The sequence below is a fragment of the Danio aesculapii genome, chromosome 8, assembly GCF_903798145.1.
Source record: "Danio aesculapii chromosome 8, fDanAes4.1, whole genome shotgun sequence".
Classification (NCBI taxonomy): Eukaryota; Metazoa; Chordata; class Actinopteri; order Cypriniformes; family Danionidae; genus Danio; species Danio aesculapii.
This window is the reverse complement of record NC_079442.1, coordinates 42,539,009-42,558,651: the sequence shown is the minus strand read 5'-3', so window position 1 is coordinate 42,558,651 and position 19,643 is coordinate 42,539,009. Positions and strand designations below refer to the sequence as shown.

Genomic DNA, 19,643 nt, shown 5'->3' with positions numbered 1-19,643 from the left:
AAACCAATCAATTCCTGCTAGATGAAATTATTCCCTTCTCTCTCGTCAGATAACAGAAGGAAACTTTGGGGGAAAACATATAAAGAGAACAGAAACAAACTGACTATCTTCATCACACAAACAACAGATAAAGAAATACTTCAAGCATGTTTGGCCTCAGAAAACAAAAATCTTTAGTGTGTGTTGTGATACAGAAAAGAAAACAGGCACAAAGTCAAATAAGACTTCAAAATAAGAACTTCAATAAAAGAAGTTACAAACTGACGGTCAGGTGCAGTGCATAACCAAGGCCGCAATATAAAGATTAAAAACATCTTTACAAAACCAACTGATATTTAATAGATTACAGTACACAGATTGAAGAAGCTCATTTTCACAAGTCTTCCTCAGTCAAGTCTGCTGTATGCAGCATTAAATCCACTCTACATCGAATTTACAAGATTGCATGCGTTGAAAAAATAAAAGCTTTGTGAATTCTGAAGTACAGTACAAGTGTGTAAATGATCCCTTTGGTAACAATTAAAGGGATAGTTCACAAAGTTTTAAACCTCCATTCATTTACTCTCCCTCGTGTGGTTTTAAACCTTTATGAGTTTGTTGAACAGAAAAGAAGATATTTTGTAGAATGCTGGTTGCTGGTCAACTTTAGTAGGAGAAAAATTACAACTGAAGTTAATGGGTGCCAGCATTCTTCAAAATATCTTCTTTTGTGTTCAAAGGTAGAAACAAAGTCCAATAGGTTTTGAACAAGTAAATGATGATTAAATGACATAGTTTTTGGATGAACTATCCCTTTAAGAACAGCAACTACTATGAGACAAAAATAACAATTAGAATCACTGATGCTGCTCGGTATAAAACCTATTGATCTAAAATGCAAATAAAATGAAGGTTTTTGTGCACTTTTGTGAAATGTGATGCTCAAAAACCATCAGCTTTTGATCCAGTCACAGCAGGAATGAGTAGTTCAGTTTTGCAGAAGCGCAGCCCGTTCTTCTTCTGTATCTGCAGAAAGCCGTGGAGATTTCCTGTACATCATAAACTGCACAGATATCTGAGTAAAAAAGGGTTAAGGCAAAAAAAAGAGCTGAAATGCGTTCATGTGATTCAGATAATCTGGCTTTTTGTCAATATATGTGAACTTCATGAAGCAGGAGGTCAAACATGCAGTGCTCAAATGTTTATGGAATAGTGTTCAGAACATTAGTCATGTGACCTTTGACTGCATCTTCTCAAAACAAACTGTTGGTGCTAAATTGCATGAACTGATCAACTGATTAAGTTAAAGCAGGATTTGAGGACAAGAAGGTTTATTGTGGTCAACTAAAAATAAAAAAACTGAAATAACACTATTCTCTAGATCAGGGGTGCCCAAACTCGGTCCTGCAGGGTCTGCATGTTTCAGTTAAACCCCAATTAAACACACCTGAACCTGCTAATCAAGTTCTTTCCAGGTATACTACAATCTTCCAGACAGGTGTGTTAAAGAAAGTTAAAGATAAACTATGCAGGACCCTCCAGGACCGAGTTTGCTGGGTGTGGGTTTGAATAAAATGTTCATATTTATTTTATTTTATTGTTTGGTAACATTTCGTCTCAATTTCAATAAAAATATTGTAATTTAGAGAATTTATCAAAAAATGTTAACTCTTTATTATTAACTATAACTGTGATGAAGTTAGAAAAACATTGGTATTCTTGTCTAGAGCTGGGCAATTAATCAAAAGGTAAGTGAAATCGACATTCACAACCTATAATCAATTTAATTTGTCCAGGTCGGTTTTTTTTTTCAATTACCCGCCTCTGTTAAGGCTGATTTATACTTCAATATCCACTTTGCAGCCACATCTGATCTCTGGTCAAGAAGAACCTATTCTTGAGCCCTACTTTGCACTACATAGACAACGATTGGAAGTTGCGCCAGAGATGCCTTGAGATGGCATGTTTTCCATTACATTAAAATTATTATTTACATAAAAATATTTGTTTACAGAAGATGCAAGAAATGCAGTGTTTAAAATATTATTTACAGGATATGCAAGAGTTAGAAGAGATACTGCTAATGTTCTGCTTTTAATATGAAAAACATTTTAAAAATTATTAATTTTGTTTCCAAAAGTGTGAGTTATTTATTTTGACTTTTTCATAGGGCAAAGTGACTGTTGGTTGTAGGCAATCTGTGTTTTAATTTCAGCTGTTCAAAGTTAATGTTGATTAAATAATCATTGTTAGTAAATAGTGTGCATTTCCTTCAATTATTTTAAAATCATTCAGAAATCTCTCACTTGTAATATGTGAACATATTTACTGTACAAAACTTGTCAGGGCAAAACTGTGAGGGCAGAAAATTAAATAAATAATCGTTCATAAATCATAATAGAGTCAAAATGTTCAATTAATCAAGATTTAGATTTTAGGCTTTTAGACTTTTTTGTCATAAATGCAAAAAAAAAACTATTCGTAGATTCATTTAATCAATAGATTCAAGAATGAAACAAAAATTAATTAATTTAAATCAAAACTTTTCAAGAGTTTTTTCATTTCTGTTCCATATACAGTGGGTGACACTTTAAAAGCAATAATACCGCCGCAAGATTCACCGCCGCAGCACTACACATGTTTTTAGGTATAACCGCAGTTTGCGACTATGCCGTCAGGGACAGGATGCGAACTGACAGAAATATACAGTAGCTGTAAATACCCTGCTATTTGTAAATTAAGATAATCATTAAAAACTTGTTAACAAGCTTTATTATCATTGTAAACATGTTATGCTATAGCGTTGCCTACGCGTGGTCGCATTGCCCTTGCCTGGCCGTCAGCGACGCTGACACGCACCACTCAAAAAAATGTAACTACACGTCGCAACGCCGCGTAGCGCAAGTTCTGTGATTGGTCGGCCTGGTAGCGCTGATAAGTGTGGGCGGAGGTGAGAGCCACGCAAACCCGATGCAGCGAATGTTTACAAGTGTGGAGTCCCATGAAGGAGCTCCGGATGGACACTGTTGTTTTGTGCTTATATTATGATTAAAGCTGTTGCACGTCCGCCGATTTCCAGCCTCAAAATGAGAGAGTTTGAGCCACATAAACAGGTTCAGAAAGGTAGTGTTCAGAAAAAACAAAACACCAGCGGAGAAACTCAACACAGAAGAACATAAACACCTACTGCCAGCTAGCGTTTCTGATGTGTTATTGCAGAGAAACACACACAGCGCGCAGAAGTATAAATGCACAGCTACGCGCATTGCATGCGCCGTGGGTCACGCCGATCACCTGACGCAGAAGTATAAACCAGGCTTCAGACAGTCAATAAATAAGCTTTCATTGACCTTTTCTTTGTTGATTATATTTTACTATCTCATTTTATGTCTCCATTATTGTACATAAATAATAAATGAATAATTAAACAGGCCTAAATAATTATTTATTTAAAGACCAGCGAAATATGGATTAACGGTCCAGCGCATAGTCTAAAGGGCTCTTAGGTTGAATGCTACTTCACCAAAAGCATAAAAATGAATTGACCTACCACAAGCAGATCGCTAAAATTAAAATAATTTTGCCGCAGAATGTAAATTAAGTCCAGCAAGTTTATTTTTAATAATTTAGTTTCAGTTCAGTTCAGTTTTTAAAACGACGATGTTCTCCTTCAAAATATAATTGCTTTGTAGCTTGTTTTCAGGGAATAAATTATTCAGTTTATCTTGGTGTACTGAACAAACAAAAAATAATGTAATAAAACCTATAAACATACATATTTATAATTGTAAATGTTTTCCCATGGCAGTTTTATCCAGACATTTTCATAATGAATTAAAAATGATTATTTTTCTGTGCTACCATTATTACAGTTATATATGAAGATATTAAACTTAGCAAAAAAATATAGAAATATGCATCTACTATATACATTTGATTTCTCATGTCTGTATAAACCCAGAAGGAACAGATGAGATATCTGCAACGTGCCTTTAAAGGATACGACCAGGTCTAGTGAGAGTGTTCCCAGGCTGCCGATGAGCCAGGGCAGGTGGTGAACCATGTAACTGGCCTCTCCCTGTCCTGGATCAGGGTTCTTCAGCAGGACACTCACGCCGTATGTGGTGTTTCCCAGAATCACCAGAGCGAACAGGAAATACGACAAGCCCTCTGTTGACTTCCTCTGAAACTGCAGGCAACAAGAAATATTTCAAACACACCAAGAAGCAAAATCAGTAAATGAGTGCTGCATGCAAATGTAAAATAACTGCCGCTGCATTAAAAGCATTCATCAATAACAGATGCGAGTCCCCAAAGCAATTAGGAAAGTTGCACTCAGTAATAAATCATTTACATAAATATGACACTTTAGTTTGCATTGACAAATTAAAACCTGGAGCGGCACCGTGGCTCAGTAGTTAGCACTGTCGCCTCAAAGCAAGAATGTCGCTGGTTTGAGTCCCGGCTGGGTCAGTTGGCATTTCTGTGTGGAGTTTGCATGTTCTCCCCGTGTTGGCGTGGGTTTCATCCGGGTGCCCCTGTTTCCCCCACAGTACAAAGACATGCGCTATAGGTGAATTGGATAAACTAAATTGACCGTAGTGTATGAGTGTGTGTGTGTGTGAATGTGAGAGTAAATGGGAACTGGGTTGCGGCTGGAAGGGCATACCCTGTGTAAAACAAATGCCGGATTAGTTGGCAGTTCATTCCGCTGTGGCGACAGCTGAAGGGACTAAGCCGAAGGAAAATTAATGAATGAAAATTCGCATTGTGTTATTATTAAATCTGAATTCTAACTTAAATCTTTCTTCTAGATGGTTTACATTTGACCCGTTTTTGCATTTTCTATTATTCTCAGGTTTGTTTTTTAAGTGATGTTTAACTGTACAAGTAAAATGATTGTCAGTGTATGTTAGTCAGCATCAAGGCAGTACCATAAATGGTGGATTTGTAGTTGTGCAAGGCTCTTTTTGAACCATGTACTTTATTAATTCATTTAATCATTTTTATTTTTTTGCTTCGCAGTGATCTGTGTGCACTTTTACAACTAGCAATGGCAGTCAAATTTATAGTCCCAAATACAAAATGTCTTCTTTTTAGAAACTAAAAAGCAGTATAATCTTTTTTACAATGCTCATCTGAAAAAAATATCTAAATCAGTGGAATACCTTTCCTACAAATCACGAATGTGGCACTGTTTAAAGCAAAACACAAAACCTACTTGTTTAGAATAGCTTTTGTGATTCAGTAGTGCATCGTCACTTTTTGTTTGAATTTTAGTAATGATTTAAATCTTTTAAATAGATCATTTTATTCAGTCTACCAACAGTGACTACGCTTACATCAGGGGTGCCCGAACGTCTTTATATAAAGGGCCAAAACCAAATATCATCATGAGCTGTGGACCAAAGGTAAATATACCAAACTATATTACATATAAAGTTGCCATGGTTAATTTCCTAATTTATTTCAAAATATTACTTTAAGTCGTATTAACTAATGGCGATTTCTAACAGTTTTAACAGTAAACAGTGGAGTTCAATGCTGAATAGACTAGTCAAGCAGAATCTGCCTTTGCCTTGATTTGCTCACCAAAGTCACTGCATTGTCCTCTATCCATCAGGGGACAGTATGTACACTTACAACTAAATCTGATCAATATACAATATTTAACTGAAACATTTCATTCCAGTTAGCTTTTAACAATAAAACAAACAAAAGGTTACATTAGAGTTGAAATGACATACTCTAAAGCTTCCCCATCATTCTTTCTTTCTTCTCAGAAGGATGGTGGGCCAAATCAAAGGTTACCATGGGCAAATTTTGGCCCGTGGGCCTTAGTTTGGGAATCTCTGGTTTACATGGACATCAGTAATCGAATTATTGACCTTAATCTGAATAAGACAGAATAATATGATTAAGGTGTTTACACTTTTCAATGTTCCTTTCAAGATCCGGTTTTACATGTTATAGCACATAATTTGATCAACGTCATTGCGTCACTGAGCTATCCACGTTTCCTCCAGAGTTTCATGTAATTTCGAGTGTTTCATTCTTAATTCATTCTTAAATTTCAGGAACATTTCATGCATGCCCCACATGACAAATGAGATATTGGATGCAAGTATGAACTGCTGGAGGAGTGTTGTTTTGGAATAGAATTTTTGATACCGCACACTGTACGGGAAATAAACCCTCCGCATTTCGTGATGCAGGTGTCTGTGCTCCTTTACTGACTCGGTAGAGAATAGTGTCAAACATCCATGTGTGTATAGACTATCCTGTCATAAAATGCAGCGTAAATCCTACATGACAGTAATAGTTTGGTTGCGGTGTTTGCATGTCTGTACTGCACTTCAATAATGCGACTATAATCGGCAGACTCCACATGTATTAAATAGATTCCTGTTAAGTTCGATTATGACCTTAATCAGATTAAATTAATCAAAAATCGCTGTTTACATAGTAGATTCTTAATCAGAGTATTGTCTTAATCGTATTAAATCAGATTATTGGTGTCCATGTAAACGTACACAATGAAGAACAAACCTTTTCTGTTTTATCAGACCTGGAATCCTTTCTTTGATTATCTAGGAAAGTCTTTAAGACTAAAAGCTTGTCTGTTGGACTCAGCCTGGACAAAAGAAATGTAATATGCCTTTTTTTTATAGCTTCATATTTTATATCCTTTTTTGTTTGTTTATTTAATTATAATTTAATTTAATATTTTTTTATTATACTTTTTCATGTAGTGGTCTGGATTCAAATTACATAACGGATGGACATTATCTTATTACTTAAAGGAAATTTCTGACATGTTTTTGCATTAAAAAAATGTTCAATAAATATATATTTGAAAAATTTGTATAAAATCTACCAACATTATTTACATGGCACCATATTATTATTGATATAGCATGTAAAATGATCCATTTTAAAATAATTAAATTGCCATAGGGTGGCATAAGGTCGCTGGTTCGAGCCTCAGATAGGTCAGTTTGCATGTTTTCCCTGTGTTGGTGTGGGTTTCCTCCAAGTGCTCCAGTTTCCCCCACATTCTAAAGACATGCGCTATAGGTGAATTACATAAGCTAAATTGTCCATAGTGTATGAGTGTGAATGAGTGTATAGGTGTTTCCCAGTGATGGGTTGCAGCTGGAGGGTATCTGTGTAAAACATATGATGGATAAGTTTGCGGTTCATTCCACTGTGGCGATCCCAGATTAATACAGGGACTAGGCCAAAAAGAAATTGAATGAATGAATGAATAAATTGCCATATGATACATTATACTATAGCTGTCAGGTACTCTTTGATAGTTAATAATAATTCATTTGATTTATAATGCCATTTTCTTGAACTTTAAGCACTACAAGTATGATTTTTGTCGTCTTATGTTATTTTTTATGTGATTGACCCCAGATATGTTCTGAAACTGTTTAGATCAACATCTATCAACACACATATATGCAGAAATACTTACATTGGTGTAAATCTGTGGCAGTCTGGAGCATAAATACAGTACTGAAGATATAGAGCCGATAACAAAGCCTATAATCTCTCTTGTTTTGAATGGCTGAAAAACATCAAGCAGCAAACCAAAATAACATTAAAACCACATAAATAAATAAATAAATAAATAAATAAATAAATCATCTGCAACTGGAATGAATAAGTCCCTCCATTACCTGCACTGCACCATTGTCCTCCTCCAGGGCCAGCAGTGCTCGACCCCTGAATCCTGTGTGTGTCTGATCCTCTAGAGACCAATGAGGGATACTGAGAAGTGAGGATGTCATTCCTAAAAGACACAGCACGCTGAGTGCATTCAGCAGTGCACGCTCTGCAGAGGAGAAAAACACTTCCATGAATTAGCAAGGCAGCAGCACATTCTTATAAGAGACTGTGAATGTAGAGCTGAGAGTTGTCCATCTCTTCTCTTCATTACTGTATGAGGCACTCATCTGCTTTCTTACTCTTAATCATGCTGTTAAATCATCACAGACTGCTTGGAAGAATTGAAATGAATCTGAAATATGCATATCCGATTTTGAAAAATTATTTACAATCTGAATTTTCAAAGGAAATTATAAATATTGCTTTGGCTAAAATATATACATACACAAAATATTAATAATAGACTTTATTTTTATATAGCGCCTTTAAAAGTAGCATCTTAGGGCACTTTACAGACACAACAAATGTGCAACAGTAAAAGATGCATACGAGGATAAATGCAAAGAAAAAAATGAAATAATAAAAAATAAATAATTAAAAACACATAAAATAATAGTAGTAGTAACAGATTTAAAATCATATCAAATTAAAAAACCTAAAACTGATCAAACTTGACAAAAGCATATAACAATTCATAAAAACTTAAATAAAAATAAACACTGTTATATGCCAACACTGCCTAATGACATTTTCCGCAAAACCGATGAAATGGTGTAGGTTAAACAGCAGGTTTAAATTTTCACGTGTTTAATTATCAATGTGAAAAACAATAAAAAGTCTATCATATATTTTACTGATTTACAAAAGACACTCACTAAAAGCAGAGTTCCCACTCTAAGCAACATGTTTAATTCCCTGATTTTAATGGCTGAATAACTGAATATCAGGGACCGGTAGTGAATATAAAAACAGGCAACTGTTGTCTTAATGAAAATCAAGAACAATGGCCAAAATTTAGAGGAGCTTGCCGTTTTTATAATTGGTGCAGATTTCCTGCAGATTTTGGCCAGCCGTAAAAAAAATTGTCAAATTCCTGCTGCGCCATCTGCATTGTTTTATATTTAATAACACCATATATACACAGTGCAAATTTGCGTATCGATTCATGGCAAAACAACTCAAGTTAAATTTTGAGGAAAGTCATTGACAAAATCAGTCATTTTAGGCTGCAAAAAATGTTATGCACAATTTCCAGAAGGGACTGATTGAGCACTGAGCAGAAAAAAGTTATAGCCAGCTAAATGCATTTGATTGCTGGTTGACAATCGTGAAAATATTAAAATGGCAGTGAATTATAGCCATAACAATAGGCAAAACATGTGAAACAACAAGATATCATGGCATTAAAAAAATTATTTTGATAAATTGAAAGTAAAATTACAAAAACAATGACCTGGACAAAAAATTGTAAAAATCCTCTGACTTTGAATGTCTGAAAAAGACCTTTTAAAATCCCATGACTTGTGGGAGTCCCGCAAAATGTGAGTAAAACAATAGTTTCTGTATAGAAAAAAAATAATTTAAGGAGATCATTTTAAATATTTATACTTTTCCTTTAATTTACTAGGTTCAGCAAGGTTTCTTTAAAAAAATATATTTATTTTAAATGCTTAAAGTTCAAATTCAGAATGTTTTTTGTTTTATTTTTTTCATAAAAATATCTGTTATGCTGAATGAAAATGAAACATTATTACACCCATATTTATACAAAGTAATTTACCTCCTTTACTTGTATTTAATAATTTCTACTTTCTAAGTTTAATTTGATTCAGAGACCAAAATGGAAGATCTCATCTTTGACCCATGTATGCCTTAAAAGCAACAAATCCCTTACTTAAGACATATTTAGCCTAAATTACAGTTCACAAGCGAGGTATAATTTCCAACTCACCCGATGATCTTTTATTCTTTAGTTTATAGTACATGTACATGGCCAGCATTAACAGGTCTGCCACAACGTAGTACACCGCGGTATATTTCTGAAGGAAAAACAAGAGATAATAATTAATAATTAACTAAATAAATAAATAATAATTAACTATTTAAAAATAAATATAAATCCAGTCTCACTTTATACTACATCAAAACTAGGATCATTCAATTAAAACATTGAATACATTTGATTAATTTAGCAGACATTATCCAATGTGACAAACATGAAGAATGTGTTACTGTACTGTTACTGTACCTGTAGAGGAAGTTGATCAGCCAAAAATGACCCTATAAGATTGCATGAATCACCCGCCAGCCAGAATAAGAGGAACCAAATCGACAGAGCGCTGTCCATGTTTCCTGTCTTGCAGGAACTGTAGTATTGCCTACAGTAACAGTCAGAAAGATCCAATTACTTACGTGTGCCAAAATATCTCACTTCACATACACATTATCAATTATATTTATAGTAGTTGTGTCAATTATTTTGTAAAGTTTGAAACTAAATTTGTTTTATGCATTTAGTTAATCAAAAATATAAGAAATATGTTTAAATATTATTGTGACAGCAGTTTTAAAACACCAGTTATGAAAGAATCTGGTAACAGCAAATTAAATGTGTTTTAGTTGTTACACACTATAGTAACTACACTTGCTTATGTATAATTACATGCAGCGAACCATAAATAAGCTTCTTATTATAAATGTTCAAAATTGCTTAATGTTTTGTGAGAACTGTTACATTAATCGCAAGGATCCCTTGATTAGTATAAAGTTTAAAAAAAAAAAAGCAGAATTAACTTCAAACATAAATATTCATTAAAATTATAAAATATCCTCACCATCACTTTTGTTTAGTTTAAAGAGATAATTCACACAAAATGACATTTCAGCAATCGTTTACTCATCCTCCACTTATTCCAGCCCTGTTTGAGTTTCTTTCATTTGTTGAACACAAAAACAGATATTCTGAAGAATGTAAGGGGGGGAAACAGCCATTTACTTACATAGTATTTGTTGTTACCACTATGAATGTTACTAGTGTTTTCCCCTAACTGTCTGAATATCTTATTTTATGTTCAACAGAAGTGAGTGAGTATATAAGGAAATTTGATTTTCTTGACAAGCTATCCTTTTGATGCACGTGTCAAACTCAGTTCCTGGATGGCCGCAGCTCTGCACGGTTTAGTTCCAACTCTAATTAAACACCCCTGATTAAACTAGTTGAGTTCTTTAAGCTTGTTTGACACCTACAGGTAGGTGTGTTGGAGCAGGGTTGGAACTAAACTGTGCAGGGCAGCGGCCCTCCTGTAACTGAGTTTGACACCCCTGTTTTAATGCATCCTTGCTTAATTTATAAATTCTTAGTGACCTCAAATTTATGAATAGCGGTGTAAAAGTGTATCTAAATTAATAATATTATTTAATTAATTTTATCATTTCTAATATGTGACCCTGGACCACAAATGTCCAGTCTTATGCTGTACGTGTATATTAAATGGCAACAGATAATAAAATTGAATCAAAATGAGTGATTTTTTTTTTTGCCAATTTCCTACTGCAAATATATCAAAACTCATATTTGATTAATAATGTAGATTGCTAAGAACTTAATTTGGACAACTTTAAAGGTAATTTTCTCAGTATCTTGCTTTGTTTTTTAATCACATCAGATTCTAGATGTTCAAATAGTTATATCTCGCATACATATTGTCTCATTATAACACACCATACATCAATTGAAAGCCTTTTATATTGAGGTAAAGTTGGTTTTATATTCGTACATTTGTTCAGTGACAACTTGTGACACGCTCCCTATATTGTTTACCATAGTACTTTGAATATTCGGTCTGAAATCACATGTAAGTATGACTTCAAAATACATTAGCTCTATTTAATTTGACTGTTGTACATTGTGAACATTGGACAAGTGAATAATGTTGTACTTTGATAGTCAATTGCTGCTAATATAATTTCACTATTTAGAATTTGCAATTTTATTTTCTGAAATGATATTATTATTGAGAAAGTCAGAATGTGTGAATATAATTTATTCAGCTTTTATTTGCTGTATAATATTTCAAAATCTAAATTTTTTACTAATGACTGGTTTTGTGGTCCAGGGTCACACATGAAAAAAAGCTAGCTTCAAACATAAATATTCAGAATAAATATTCAATATTCATTTACTCATCCTCACTTGTTTCAGGCCTGTTTGAGATTCTTTTATTTGTTGAACACAAAATAATATATTGTGAGAAGTGTTAGAAAAAACAGCCACTGGCTTCCGTAGCATTTGTTGTTAATTATTGAATGTCAGTGGTGTTTTCCCCCAACATTCTTTAAAATATCTGGTTTTGTGTTTAACAGAAAAAAAAGAAACTCATAATAGATTAGTACCACTTGATTTAAGTGTGAGTAAATGAATTAAGTGTGAGTTTTACAACTAACTAATTTTATAACCAAAGTATCACTTTAATGCATCCTTGCTAAAAGTATCAATTCTTAGGTGACCTTAAGTTTATGAATTGCAGTCCAAACGTGTATCTACATTAACATGATATCATTTCTAATATGTGACCCTGGACCACAAAAGTCCAGTCTTATGTTGTACGGGTATATTAATGGTGACAGATAAAAAAAAATTGAGTCAAAATGATTGATTTTTCTTTTATGGCAAAAAAAGATTAAAGCATGAATATTTCTAATCAATTTCCTACTGTAAATATATCAAAACTCATATTTGATCAATAATGTACATTGCTAAGAACTTAATTTAGACAACTTGCAATATCTGTTTCTTTTTTAACCCACACCAGATGTTCAAACAGTTATATCCCAGCCACGTATTGTCTCATTATAACACACCATACATCACTTGAAAGCCATTTATATTGAGGTAAAGTTGGGTTTCCATTCTCCCATTCGTTCAGTGACAACTTGTGACACACGCCATAAATTGTTTACCATGGTGGTTTGAATATTCGGTCTGAAATCACATGTACTGGTTTTGTGGTATAGGGTCACACATGAAGAAGTTAACTTCAAACATAAATATTCAGTAAAATTATAAAATATCCTCACCATCACTTTTGTTCAGGTTAAAGAGATAATTCACACAAAATGACATTTCTGAAATCATTTACTCATCCTCCACTTATTCCAGCCCTGTTTGAGTTTCTTTCATTTGTTGAACACAAAAACAGATATTCTGAAGATTTTTAGGGTGGGCAGCCATTTACTTCTGTAATTTTTTTTGTTCCTACTGTGGATGTTAATGGTGTTTTCCCCCAACATTCTTCAAAATATCTGGTTTTGTGTTCAACAGAAGAAAGAAACTCATAATAGATTAGTACCACTTGACTTAAGTGTGAGTAAATGAGGGAATTTTTTTAACTATCTAACAAATTTTATAACCAAACTATCATTTTAACCCTTTGACTGCACTTCTACCAAACGGTTAATCATGTTTGTACTGTTTTAACTAATGACTGTTAATGTCCTTAAAATGACTGTTTTAAATAATGGTTTACACACAGAGCATTGTTTGTTTACTAAAAAAAATATCAAACGAACATAATCCTGTATCTTACTACACTTGATTTTAGTTTAATTGTAAAAAAAAAACAAACAAACAAAACACAAGAAGCATGTTAAATGAAAATCTGAAATATTTTATGGTATACTTAAAAAAAGGTGATTTATGTTGTGAAAAATGTTTTATTTTGAATATTTTTTAAACAAATTGGTCTTACACTTCATATTTTCAGTCTTATACTGTATGGGTACACTAATGGCAAAAAATAATAATCTAAATTAATAAATAAATTTTATAAGTCAAAACTATTGAATTTTATGGCAAAAAAAAAGATTGAACTATTAATATTTCTAGTCAATTTCCCAAGTAAATCAAAACTCATATTTGATTAATAATGTACATTGCTAAGAACTTAATTTGGACAACTTTCAATATCGGTTTCTTTTTTACTCACTCCAGATATTTAAATAGTTATATCTCAACCAAATATTGTGCCATTACAACACACCATACATCAATTGAAAGCTACTTATTGATTCAAAGTTGGTTTTGTATTCACACATTCCTTCAGTGACAACTGGTAATACGCTCCCTATATTGTTAACCATAGTACTTTGAATATTCGGTCTGAAATCACATGCAAGTATGACTTGAAAACAACATTAGCTCTATTTATTTCTGTGAACTATGCTGAACTTCGATAGTCGTTGGCTGCTAATATAATTTAACTATTTGGAATTTACGAAGAATATGAGTCAGAATGTGCGAATATAAGACCAACTTTACCACAATGCCATTTATATGTTTTACAGTATCAGTATCAAAGTATTTTACTCAAGACTGGTTTTGTGGTCTAGGGCCACACATGAAAAATATAAACCGCACACAGAGAAACAGCCTTGGTCTACTCACGGTATTGAGGACACCATGAAGCAGACTATTGACAGGAGTCCGAGAATCACACTCGCAACATCTCTGCCATCCTGAGCACATTCACCCAGTCCATACCAGATCCACGCTATGCCATTAGGACACAGAGAGCTGAAGTTTCCACCACCGCCGAGCTCAAAACCATCCGACATCACTAACAAAACAACAAGGATGAAGTATGAGGAATTAAGAAAACACGCCAGGTGGCATCTTCAGAAAACATGTCGGGGCAGTAGTACTGTTGAAACGAATAAAGTTAACGACAATACAACTGTTTAATAAACACTAATGTATTTAATAAGTTACCTGTGGTGTTTATTTTCGGCAGTTGAGGTAGAATAGTAGAGGTTTGTCGATCTTACCGCGGACACCTAGTGAGGAAAACCACAGTCAAAACAACGAGGTCACCGTTTAGCGCTCTGATTGGATGCTTGAGGCGAGACGTCATCGTGCGGAAGCGAACTAGCTAGTGGTTCAAAGCCATATTTATGCGTATATATCACCGCTCCGGATGGTCAAATCTCCACTACACCTTGACCCTACATTCGTTTCAAAGAAGCGTTACCCTACACTAAAATGGCGGCTCTATTGACGCATTCATTCCAATAGACAACAACATCGTAGGCGACATCTAATGGAAATATCTATGGTTTAAAGCTATCCCAGTTTTATTATCGATTCTTTAGAACAGTTCGTTCAAGTGAGTCGGTTTTGAAGAATGATTCAGATCATAACGTAAATACGTCACGTGGCCATTGCAAACGTCTAAAATGTTACTTCAGGGCCACGTATATAACAAAAACAGATATGTATTAGGTTTTGTTCATGATGTTTCCAGTCACAGACAATTAAATTACCTGCTTCCCCTGATTATTCTATATTTTTACTAAAAAAAATTTTTTTAGCCTTGTATATATATAAGAAAATACATTAACTATAATATACATAAACAGAATAGAGACATGAATTTATATATCTCCATTCTGTTCACGTCTTTTCTTGATTAAACACTAATATTACAGTGTATTGATCAGACTGTTTAGGAATTAAATAGGAATATACTTTTGTTCTATTGTTGCTTCGATTACTTCCATCTTTCTTATTTGTAAGTCAAGTTGGATAAAATGATCAGCCGAAAAATGTTTTAGGTTTAATAAAATACAATCAGAATTTACCAACACACATGCTTATCTCTTAAAAGAAACTTTTATTTTACTGTTATATCAATTTCGTGTAATATACTTATTAATGACGTCATGAAACAAGGAAAAGTAGTAAACGTTTCTTCTGTTTACTATTCCTACAATTTTTCTCCTCACACCTCCTTTGAAAAGGCGTTTACACACACACGCCTGTCAGGATTAGCGCAGAAACTCCACTGAAAATACTGGGGTAAATAAATGTACATGTTTTAAAGACATGGCGGTGGAAAATTTTTATTTAATTCAGTGCTTCTTGTACATTCGGTGACCCACTTTATATCGATATCTGTGAAGATCTGTGATTTTTAAAGTAAACAGTAAAAATTTTAAACTGGCAATTTCGTAACGGCATACAGTTCACTGGAAGCATTTGACTCAGGTTACTGACAAATTAAAAATCCTTCTGCATACTTCTGCATATACCCTATTTGGAATAATGAAAATTAACCTCTTTAAATAAATCTTTACTCTTAGTAAATTGGTTTAACAGAGACATAAATCCTCTTTTAAACGTTTTTTAATATTCATAACAATTCATGTCTACAATTTCCCAATATACTGTTTAGAGAATTTATTTAGTTATTCAATATATCCCTGATTCTCAGAAAAAAAAAAGGTACAATGTTGTACCAAAGAAGGTACAAACCCTTGTCACTGGATCAAAACCTTTTATGGAACAGAATTGTACCTTAAGACAAAGAATCTAATTTGTATCATTGCAGTTTGTACCTTTAAGTGCATGATTTGAACAATGGGAAACCAAAATGTACCTTTGGTTTTTAAAACCTGCAGATATAATATTGTACCTTCATCAAAGGTACAAATCTGATCCATGAAGGGACCACTACAGTGACAAGACACCTTGTACCTTAACAGTGTCAAATATGTTCCTACAAGAACTATTTAAAGGCATTTTACTATACCCAAAACACGTCAATTTATTTTCTGTAAATACAAAACATCAAATACATTTTTAAACAATGGTTAAAAAAAGATTATTTTGTGTAAATGCACCTTTTCCATTTCCAATAAAGCATAAAAATACTTTAATACAAATCAAAAGATCAATTTTTTTGCCAAACTTTTTACAAAAATGTTACAGAAATACATTCTCCCATGTACAATATAAAACATAATTTCTCCAGTTTTCACACAATACTTTTGTAACCACTTAAAAGTTCATTTAATTTACTTAATTTTAAAATAGAAATAGAAGAATGCAAAAGTATTGTAACGGGATATGCACAATATTTAATTAGTTTTACTAAAATTTCTGCATGAACACTTTGCATTTGAGCTGGCAAAAGTCCTGCATATGCAAAGTGGAAAGCAAACATCAATGCAAATATCAATAATGAAACTATCAGAAAATGCTTACCAAATGTTTTTTAAAATGCCTTACATTTTTAGTTAACAATACCTATAGTTTTGTATTATAGAACTTAATAATTAATGTTTATGAGTTTCTGATGATGATTCTTGTTTTAATATGTTGTAAACCCAAAATTACATTTAGAAGGTGTTGAGTTGACTGAAAAAATATTAACAATTAACAATAAAATTAAGCAAATTAATTTAAAATACTACATACAATTTACCCAGTAAAATCTTTATTATTAAATGACATTGAAATGGAGGACATCTGTAGTTTCTGTTATGCAGATAAAGAGAGATTGTGTCATTTATTTTTTTAATGCAATGTTGTAAACAGTTTCTGTAAGGATCTTGGCAAATATATTTTTTAAATGACAAAACTTGGTTATTATTTTACTTTAAAAGATATCTTTTATTATGAAAACAAATCCAACAAAGGGCTTGGATATATTGTTAATCTTTTTATTTTATTGGCAAAATTTCACATACACAAACAGAAATTTGCCATCTCCCACATTAACAACTGTTTGTAGCGACTAACAGGAGAATCAAACTATTTTAATGATTGATACGCATCTCAGATCTTTTGATTCGCAACAATTTCACAGTAGAAATAAAGAAATCAACTTTATTTCTACTGTGAAATTGCTGAGAAGCAAAAAATTTGAGATACGCATCAATCATTAAAATAGCTTTTTTTATTCCCGATATTTCTTAAAATCATTAGATGTAGAAATGCTGTACATTATGCTTTGTGGATTTTATTATTATTATTATTATTTTTTTGCCATTGTTGTATTATTTTTATTATGTTCATCTTTTTATATTGTGCTGTATGTTCCTGATGATTTGTACACGAAAAAAACTGTTTCCTCCGTTTACTAACTCGAGAAGGGAATTCAGTGCGATTCGTTTACGAATGAGTCAGATCCATTTTGTGAATCGGTTCATCAATTACATTTGATTAATTCAACATGTTCATCAGTTTCAATCGCTTCACTGTCTTCACTGATTGTGTCCTTTTCGCAAACATCATTCAAGGAAACTAAATAATAAAATACATACGCATGTAAACAAATATATAAATCCTCTTTTTATAATATGAAACAAAACTATCACACTTTACAATTAATTAATATAAAACCAATACTTTAAAAATATTTCCCTAGTGCATTTACTTTCACAGGGTCAACAAGTACAACTATCAAATGTCTCACATTTTCACAAACCGGTGTGAAGTTCATGTTTTTGTGTTAAACAAATATCGTTTCTGTTAAACAGCATATAGTTGATTTACAGCCGAATACAGAGCTTTGACCCGCATAATAATATAAATAAACAATGTATAAATAACAATATAAACTTTTTACCTGAGGCAGTTTGGTTCCGTCGCCTCCAGACACCAGCAGCAGCAGTTCCTCATATCAGCTGATCGTCACGCTTCACTTCACTAATGCTCATTCAGCGAAATCATGACGCGCGGTGACGTAGTGATTTCTCAACAGTCTCTAGGCTGCCGAAGAAAACATTATATGCACAAATAGAACAGTGATGTCGGATAGCACGACTGTACGGGGCGCCATAAGTGTGAGAGATTGACAATAAGGGAACTTGGAGTCACAGTTCATGCCCCAGTTAAGTATTTTCTACTATAAATTCCTTTTGTCATCATTTCAAAAAGTACAAAAGCCGTTATTGCACAAGAAACAAAACACAAGCAATTCGGTGAAGATGGTTGGTAGCTATAATAATCCCCCTGCCATTAAGTAATCTGGGCCCAGTTCTTCAAAAGTGGGATTTTGAATCACTGAATGGATCAAATCTTGGAAATGGGTTTTTCAAAGGTAACAGGGATTTAGATGGGTTATTCTTTAAACTCAGATTGGGATCTATTTGATAAAAATAAATAAATAAATAAATAAAAAAAACAGGATTATCCTTAGCCCACCAGAAGGACAGATTAATTTTTCTAACAAAATAAACCACATAATTCAAAAAAAGTTGTATTTTTTAAGTGAATGATCATAGACTTAATGGTTACTGATATAGCTGAAGATTTTGGCGGTTTTAAAACCTTGACTTTTCCAAAACGCGGTAAACCTTGAAAACAGTTATCGTCCCATGCCTAATCAGAACTAACTAAAAAAATGCCAAATGTTTGTCGATTGCAGTGTTTCTGTTTCTTACCATTAAAACAAACAATGGCTGTTTGTGGCCACTGGTGCTAAACCAGTAGTTAGACCAGTAAGTCTCTGGTAAGGTAAACAGGATTTGGTAATCCTGAAATTTGGTATTTGGATCACAGCGATCCAACCCAATGTTCCTTTAAAAAAACGGTCATAAAAGACAGACAGATCGGTTAATCCTGGATAGCAAAACATGGGATTTCCAAATCTGGACCAATTTGAACAAGATGAAATGTTTTGAAAAACGGCGCAGGAAATGTGTAAATTTGACCCTGGACCACATAACCAATCATAAGTCTTTTTCTGTTAGAATAAGACAATATTTAGCTAAGATACTATTAGAAAATCTTAAATTTGAGGGTTTAAAAAAAAATAACTTGAGCATATTGCCATCAAAGCTGTCCAAATTAAGCTCTTCGCAATGGATAGAACTAAACAAGAATTGAGTTTTAATGTTTACAGAAGGAAATTTACACACTCAAAATCTTAAAGGAACATGATCTTTATTATTTACTTAATGTTCCTATGAGTAATAGAATTGAATTATTTATCCTCGTATTGCTTTTGCCAAACATATACCTGAACAACATAAGACTGGTTTTGTGATCCAGGGTCATCAATAATGGAGCACCTACCAAGACATCACAATAGGAAAAGGAGAAAATGCATTAATATGAAACAGCTGGGAAATTTTATACATGACAAATAAAAAACAAAACATTCATAATTACAACTAGACCCAGATCTGATAATTATAAAAAAAAT

At 33.1% G+C, this 19,643-nt stretch overlaps 1 protein-coding gene across 1 annotated transcript; it reads right to left on the bottom strand.

Moving 5' to 3' along the window:
• Positions 1 to 661: 661 nt before the first annotated feature.
• On the bottom strand, positions 662 to 18,138 carry slc66a1 (solute carrier family 66 member 1). Its single transcript, XM_056464442.1, has 9 exons — positions 18,063 to 18,138; positions 14,423 to 14,487; positions 14,099 to 14,270; positions 9,905 to 10,034; positions 9,608 to 9,695; positions 7,668 to 7,822; positions 7,463 to 7,555; positions 3,983 to 4,168; positions 662 to 1,054 (listed from the first exon to the last, which is right to left on the bottom strand). The coding sequence occupies exons 3-9, from the start codon at positions 14,266 to 14,268 to the stop codon at positions 968 to 970; spliced, it is 909 nt and encodes a 302-aa protein (XP_056320417.1). The 5' UTR covers positions 14,269 to 14,270; positions 14,423 to 14,487; positions 18,063 to 18,138; the 3' UTR covers positions 662 to 967.
• Between the last annotated feature and the right edge of the window lie 1,505 nt (positions 18,139 to 19,643).

Coding starts and splice junctions, on each gene's coding strand:
- slc66a1 (XM_056464442.1), bottom strand. CDS start 14,268: ATGTCGGATGGTTTTGAGCTCGGCGGTGGTGGAAACTTCAGCTCTCTG. Junction 4,169..7,462: donor TGCCACAGATTTACACCAAT/GTAAGTATTTCT, acceptor TGTTGCCTGCAG/TTTCAGAGGAAGTCAACAGA. Junction 1,055..3,982: donor CACTCTCACTAGACCTGGTC/GTATCCTTTAAA, acceptor TTTTTTACTCAG/ATATCTGTGCAGTTTATGAT.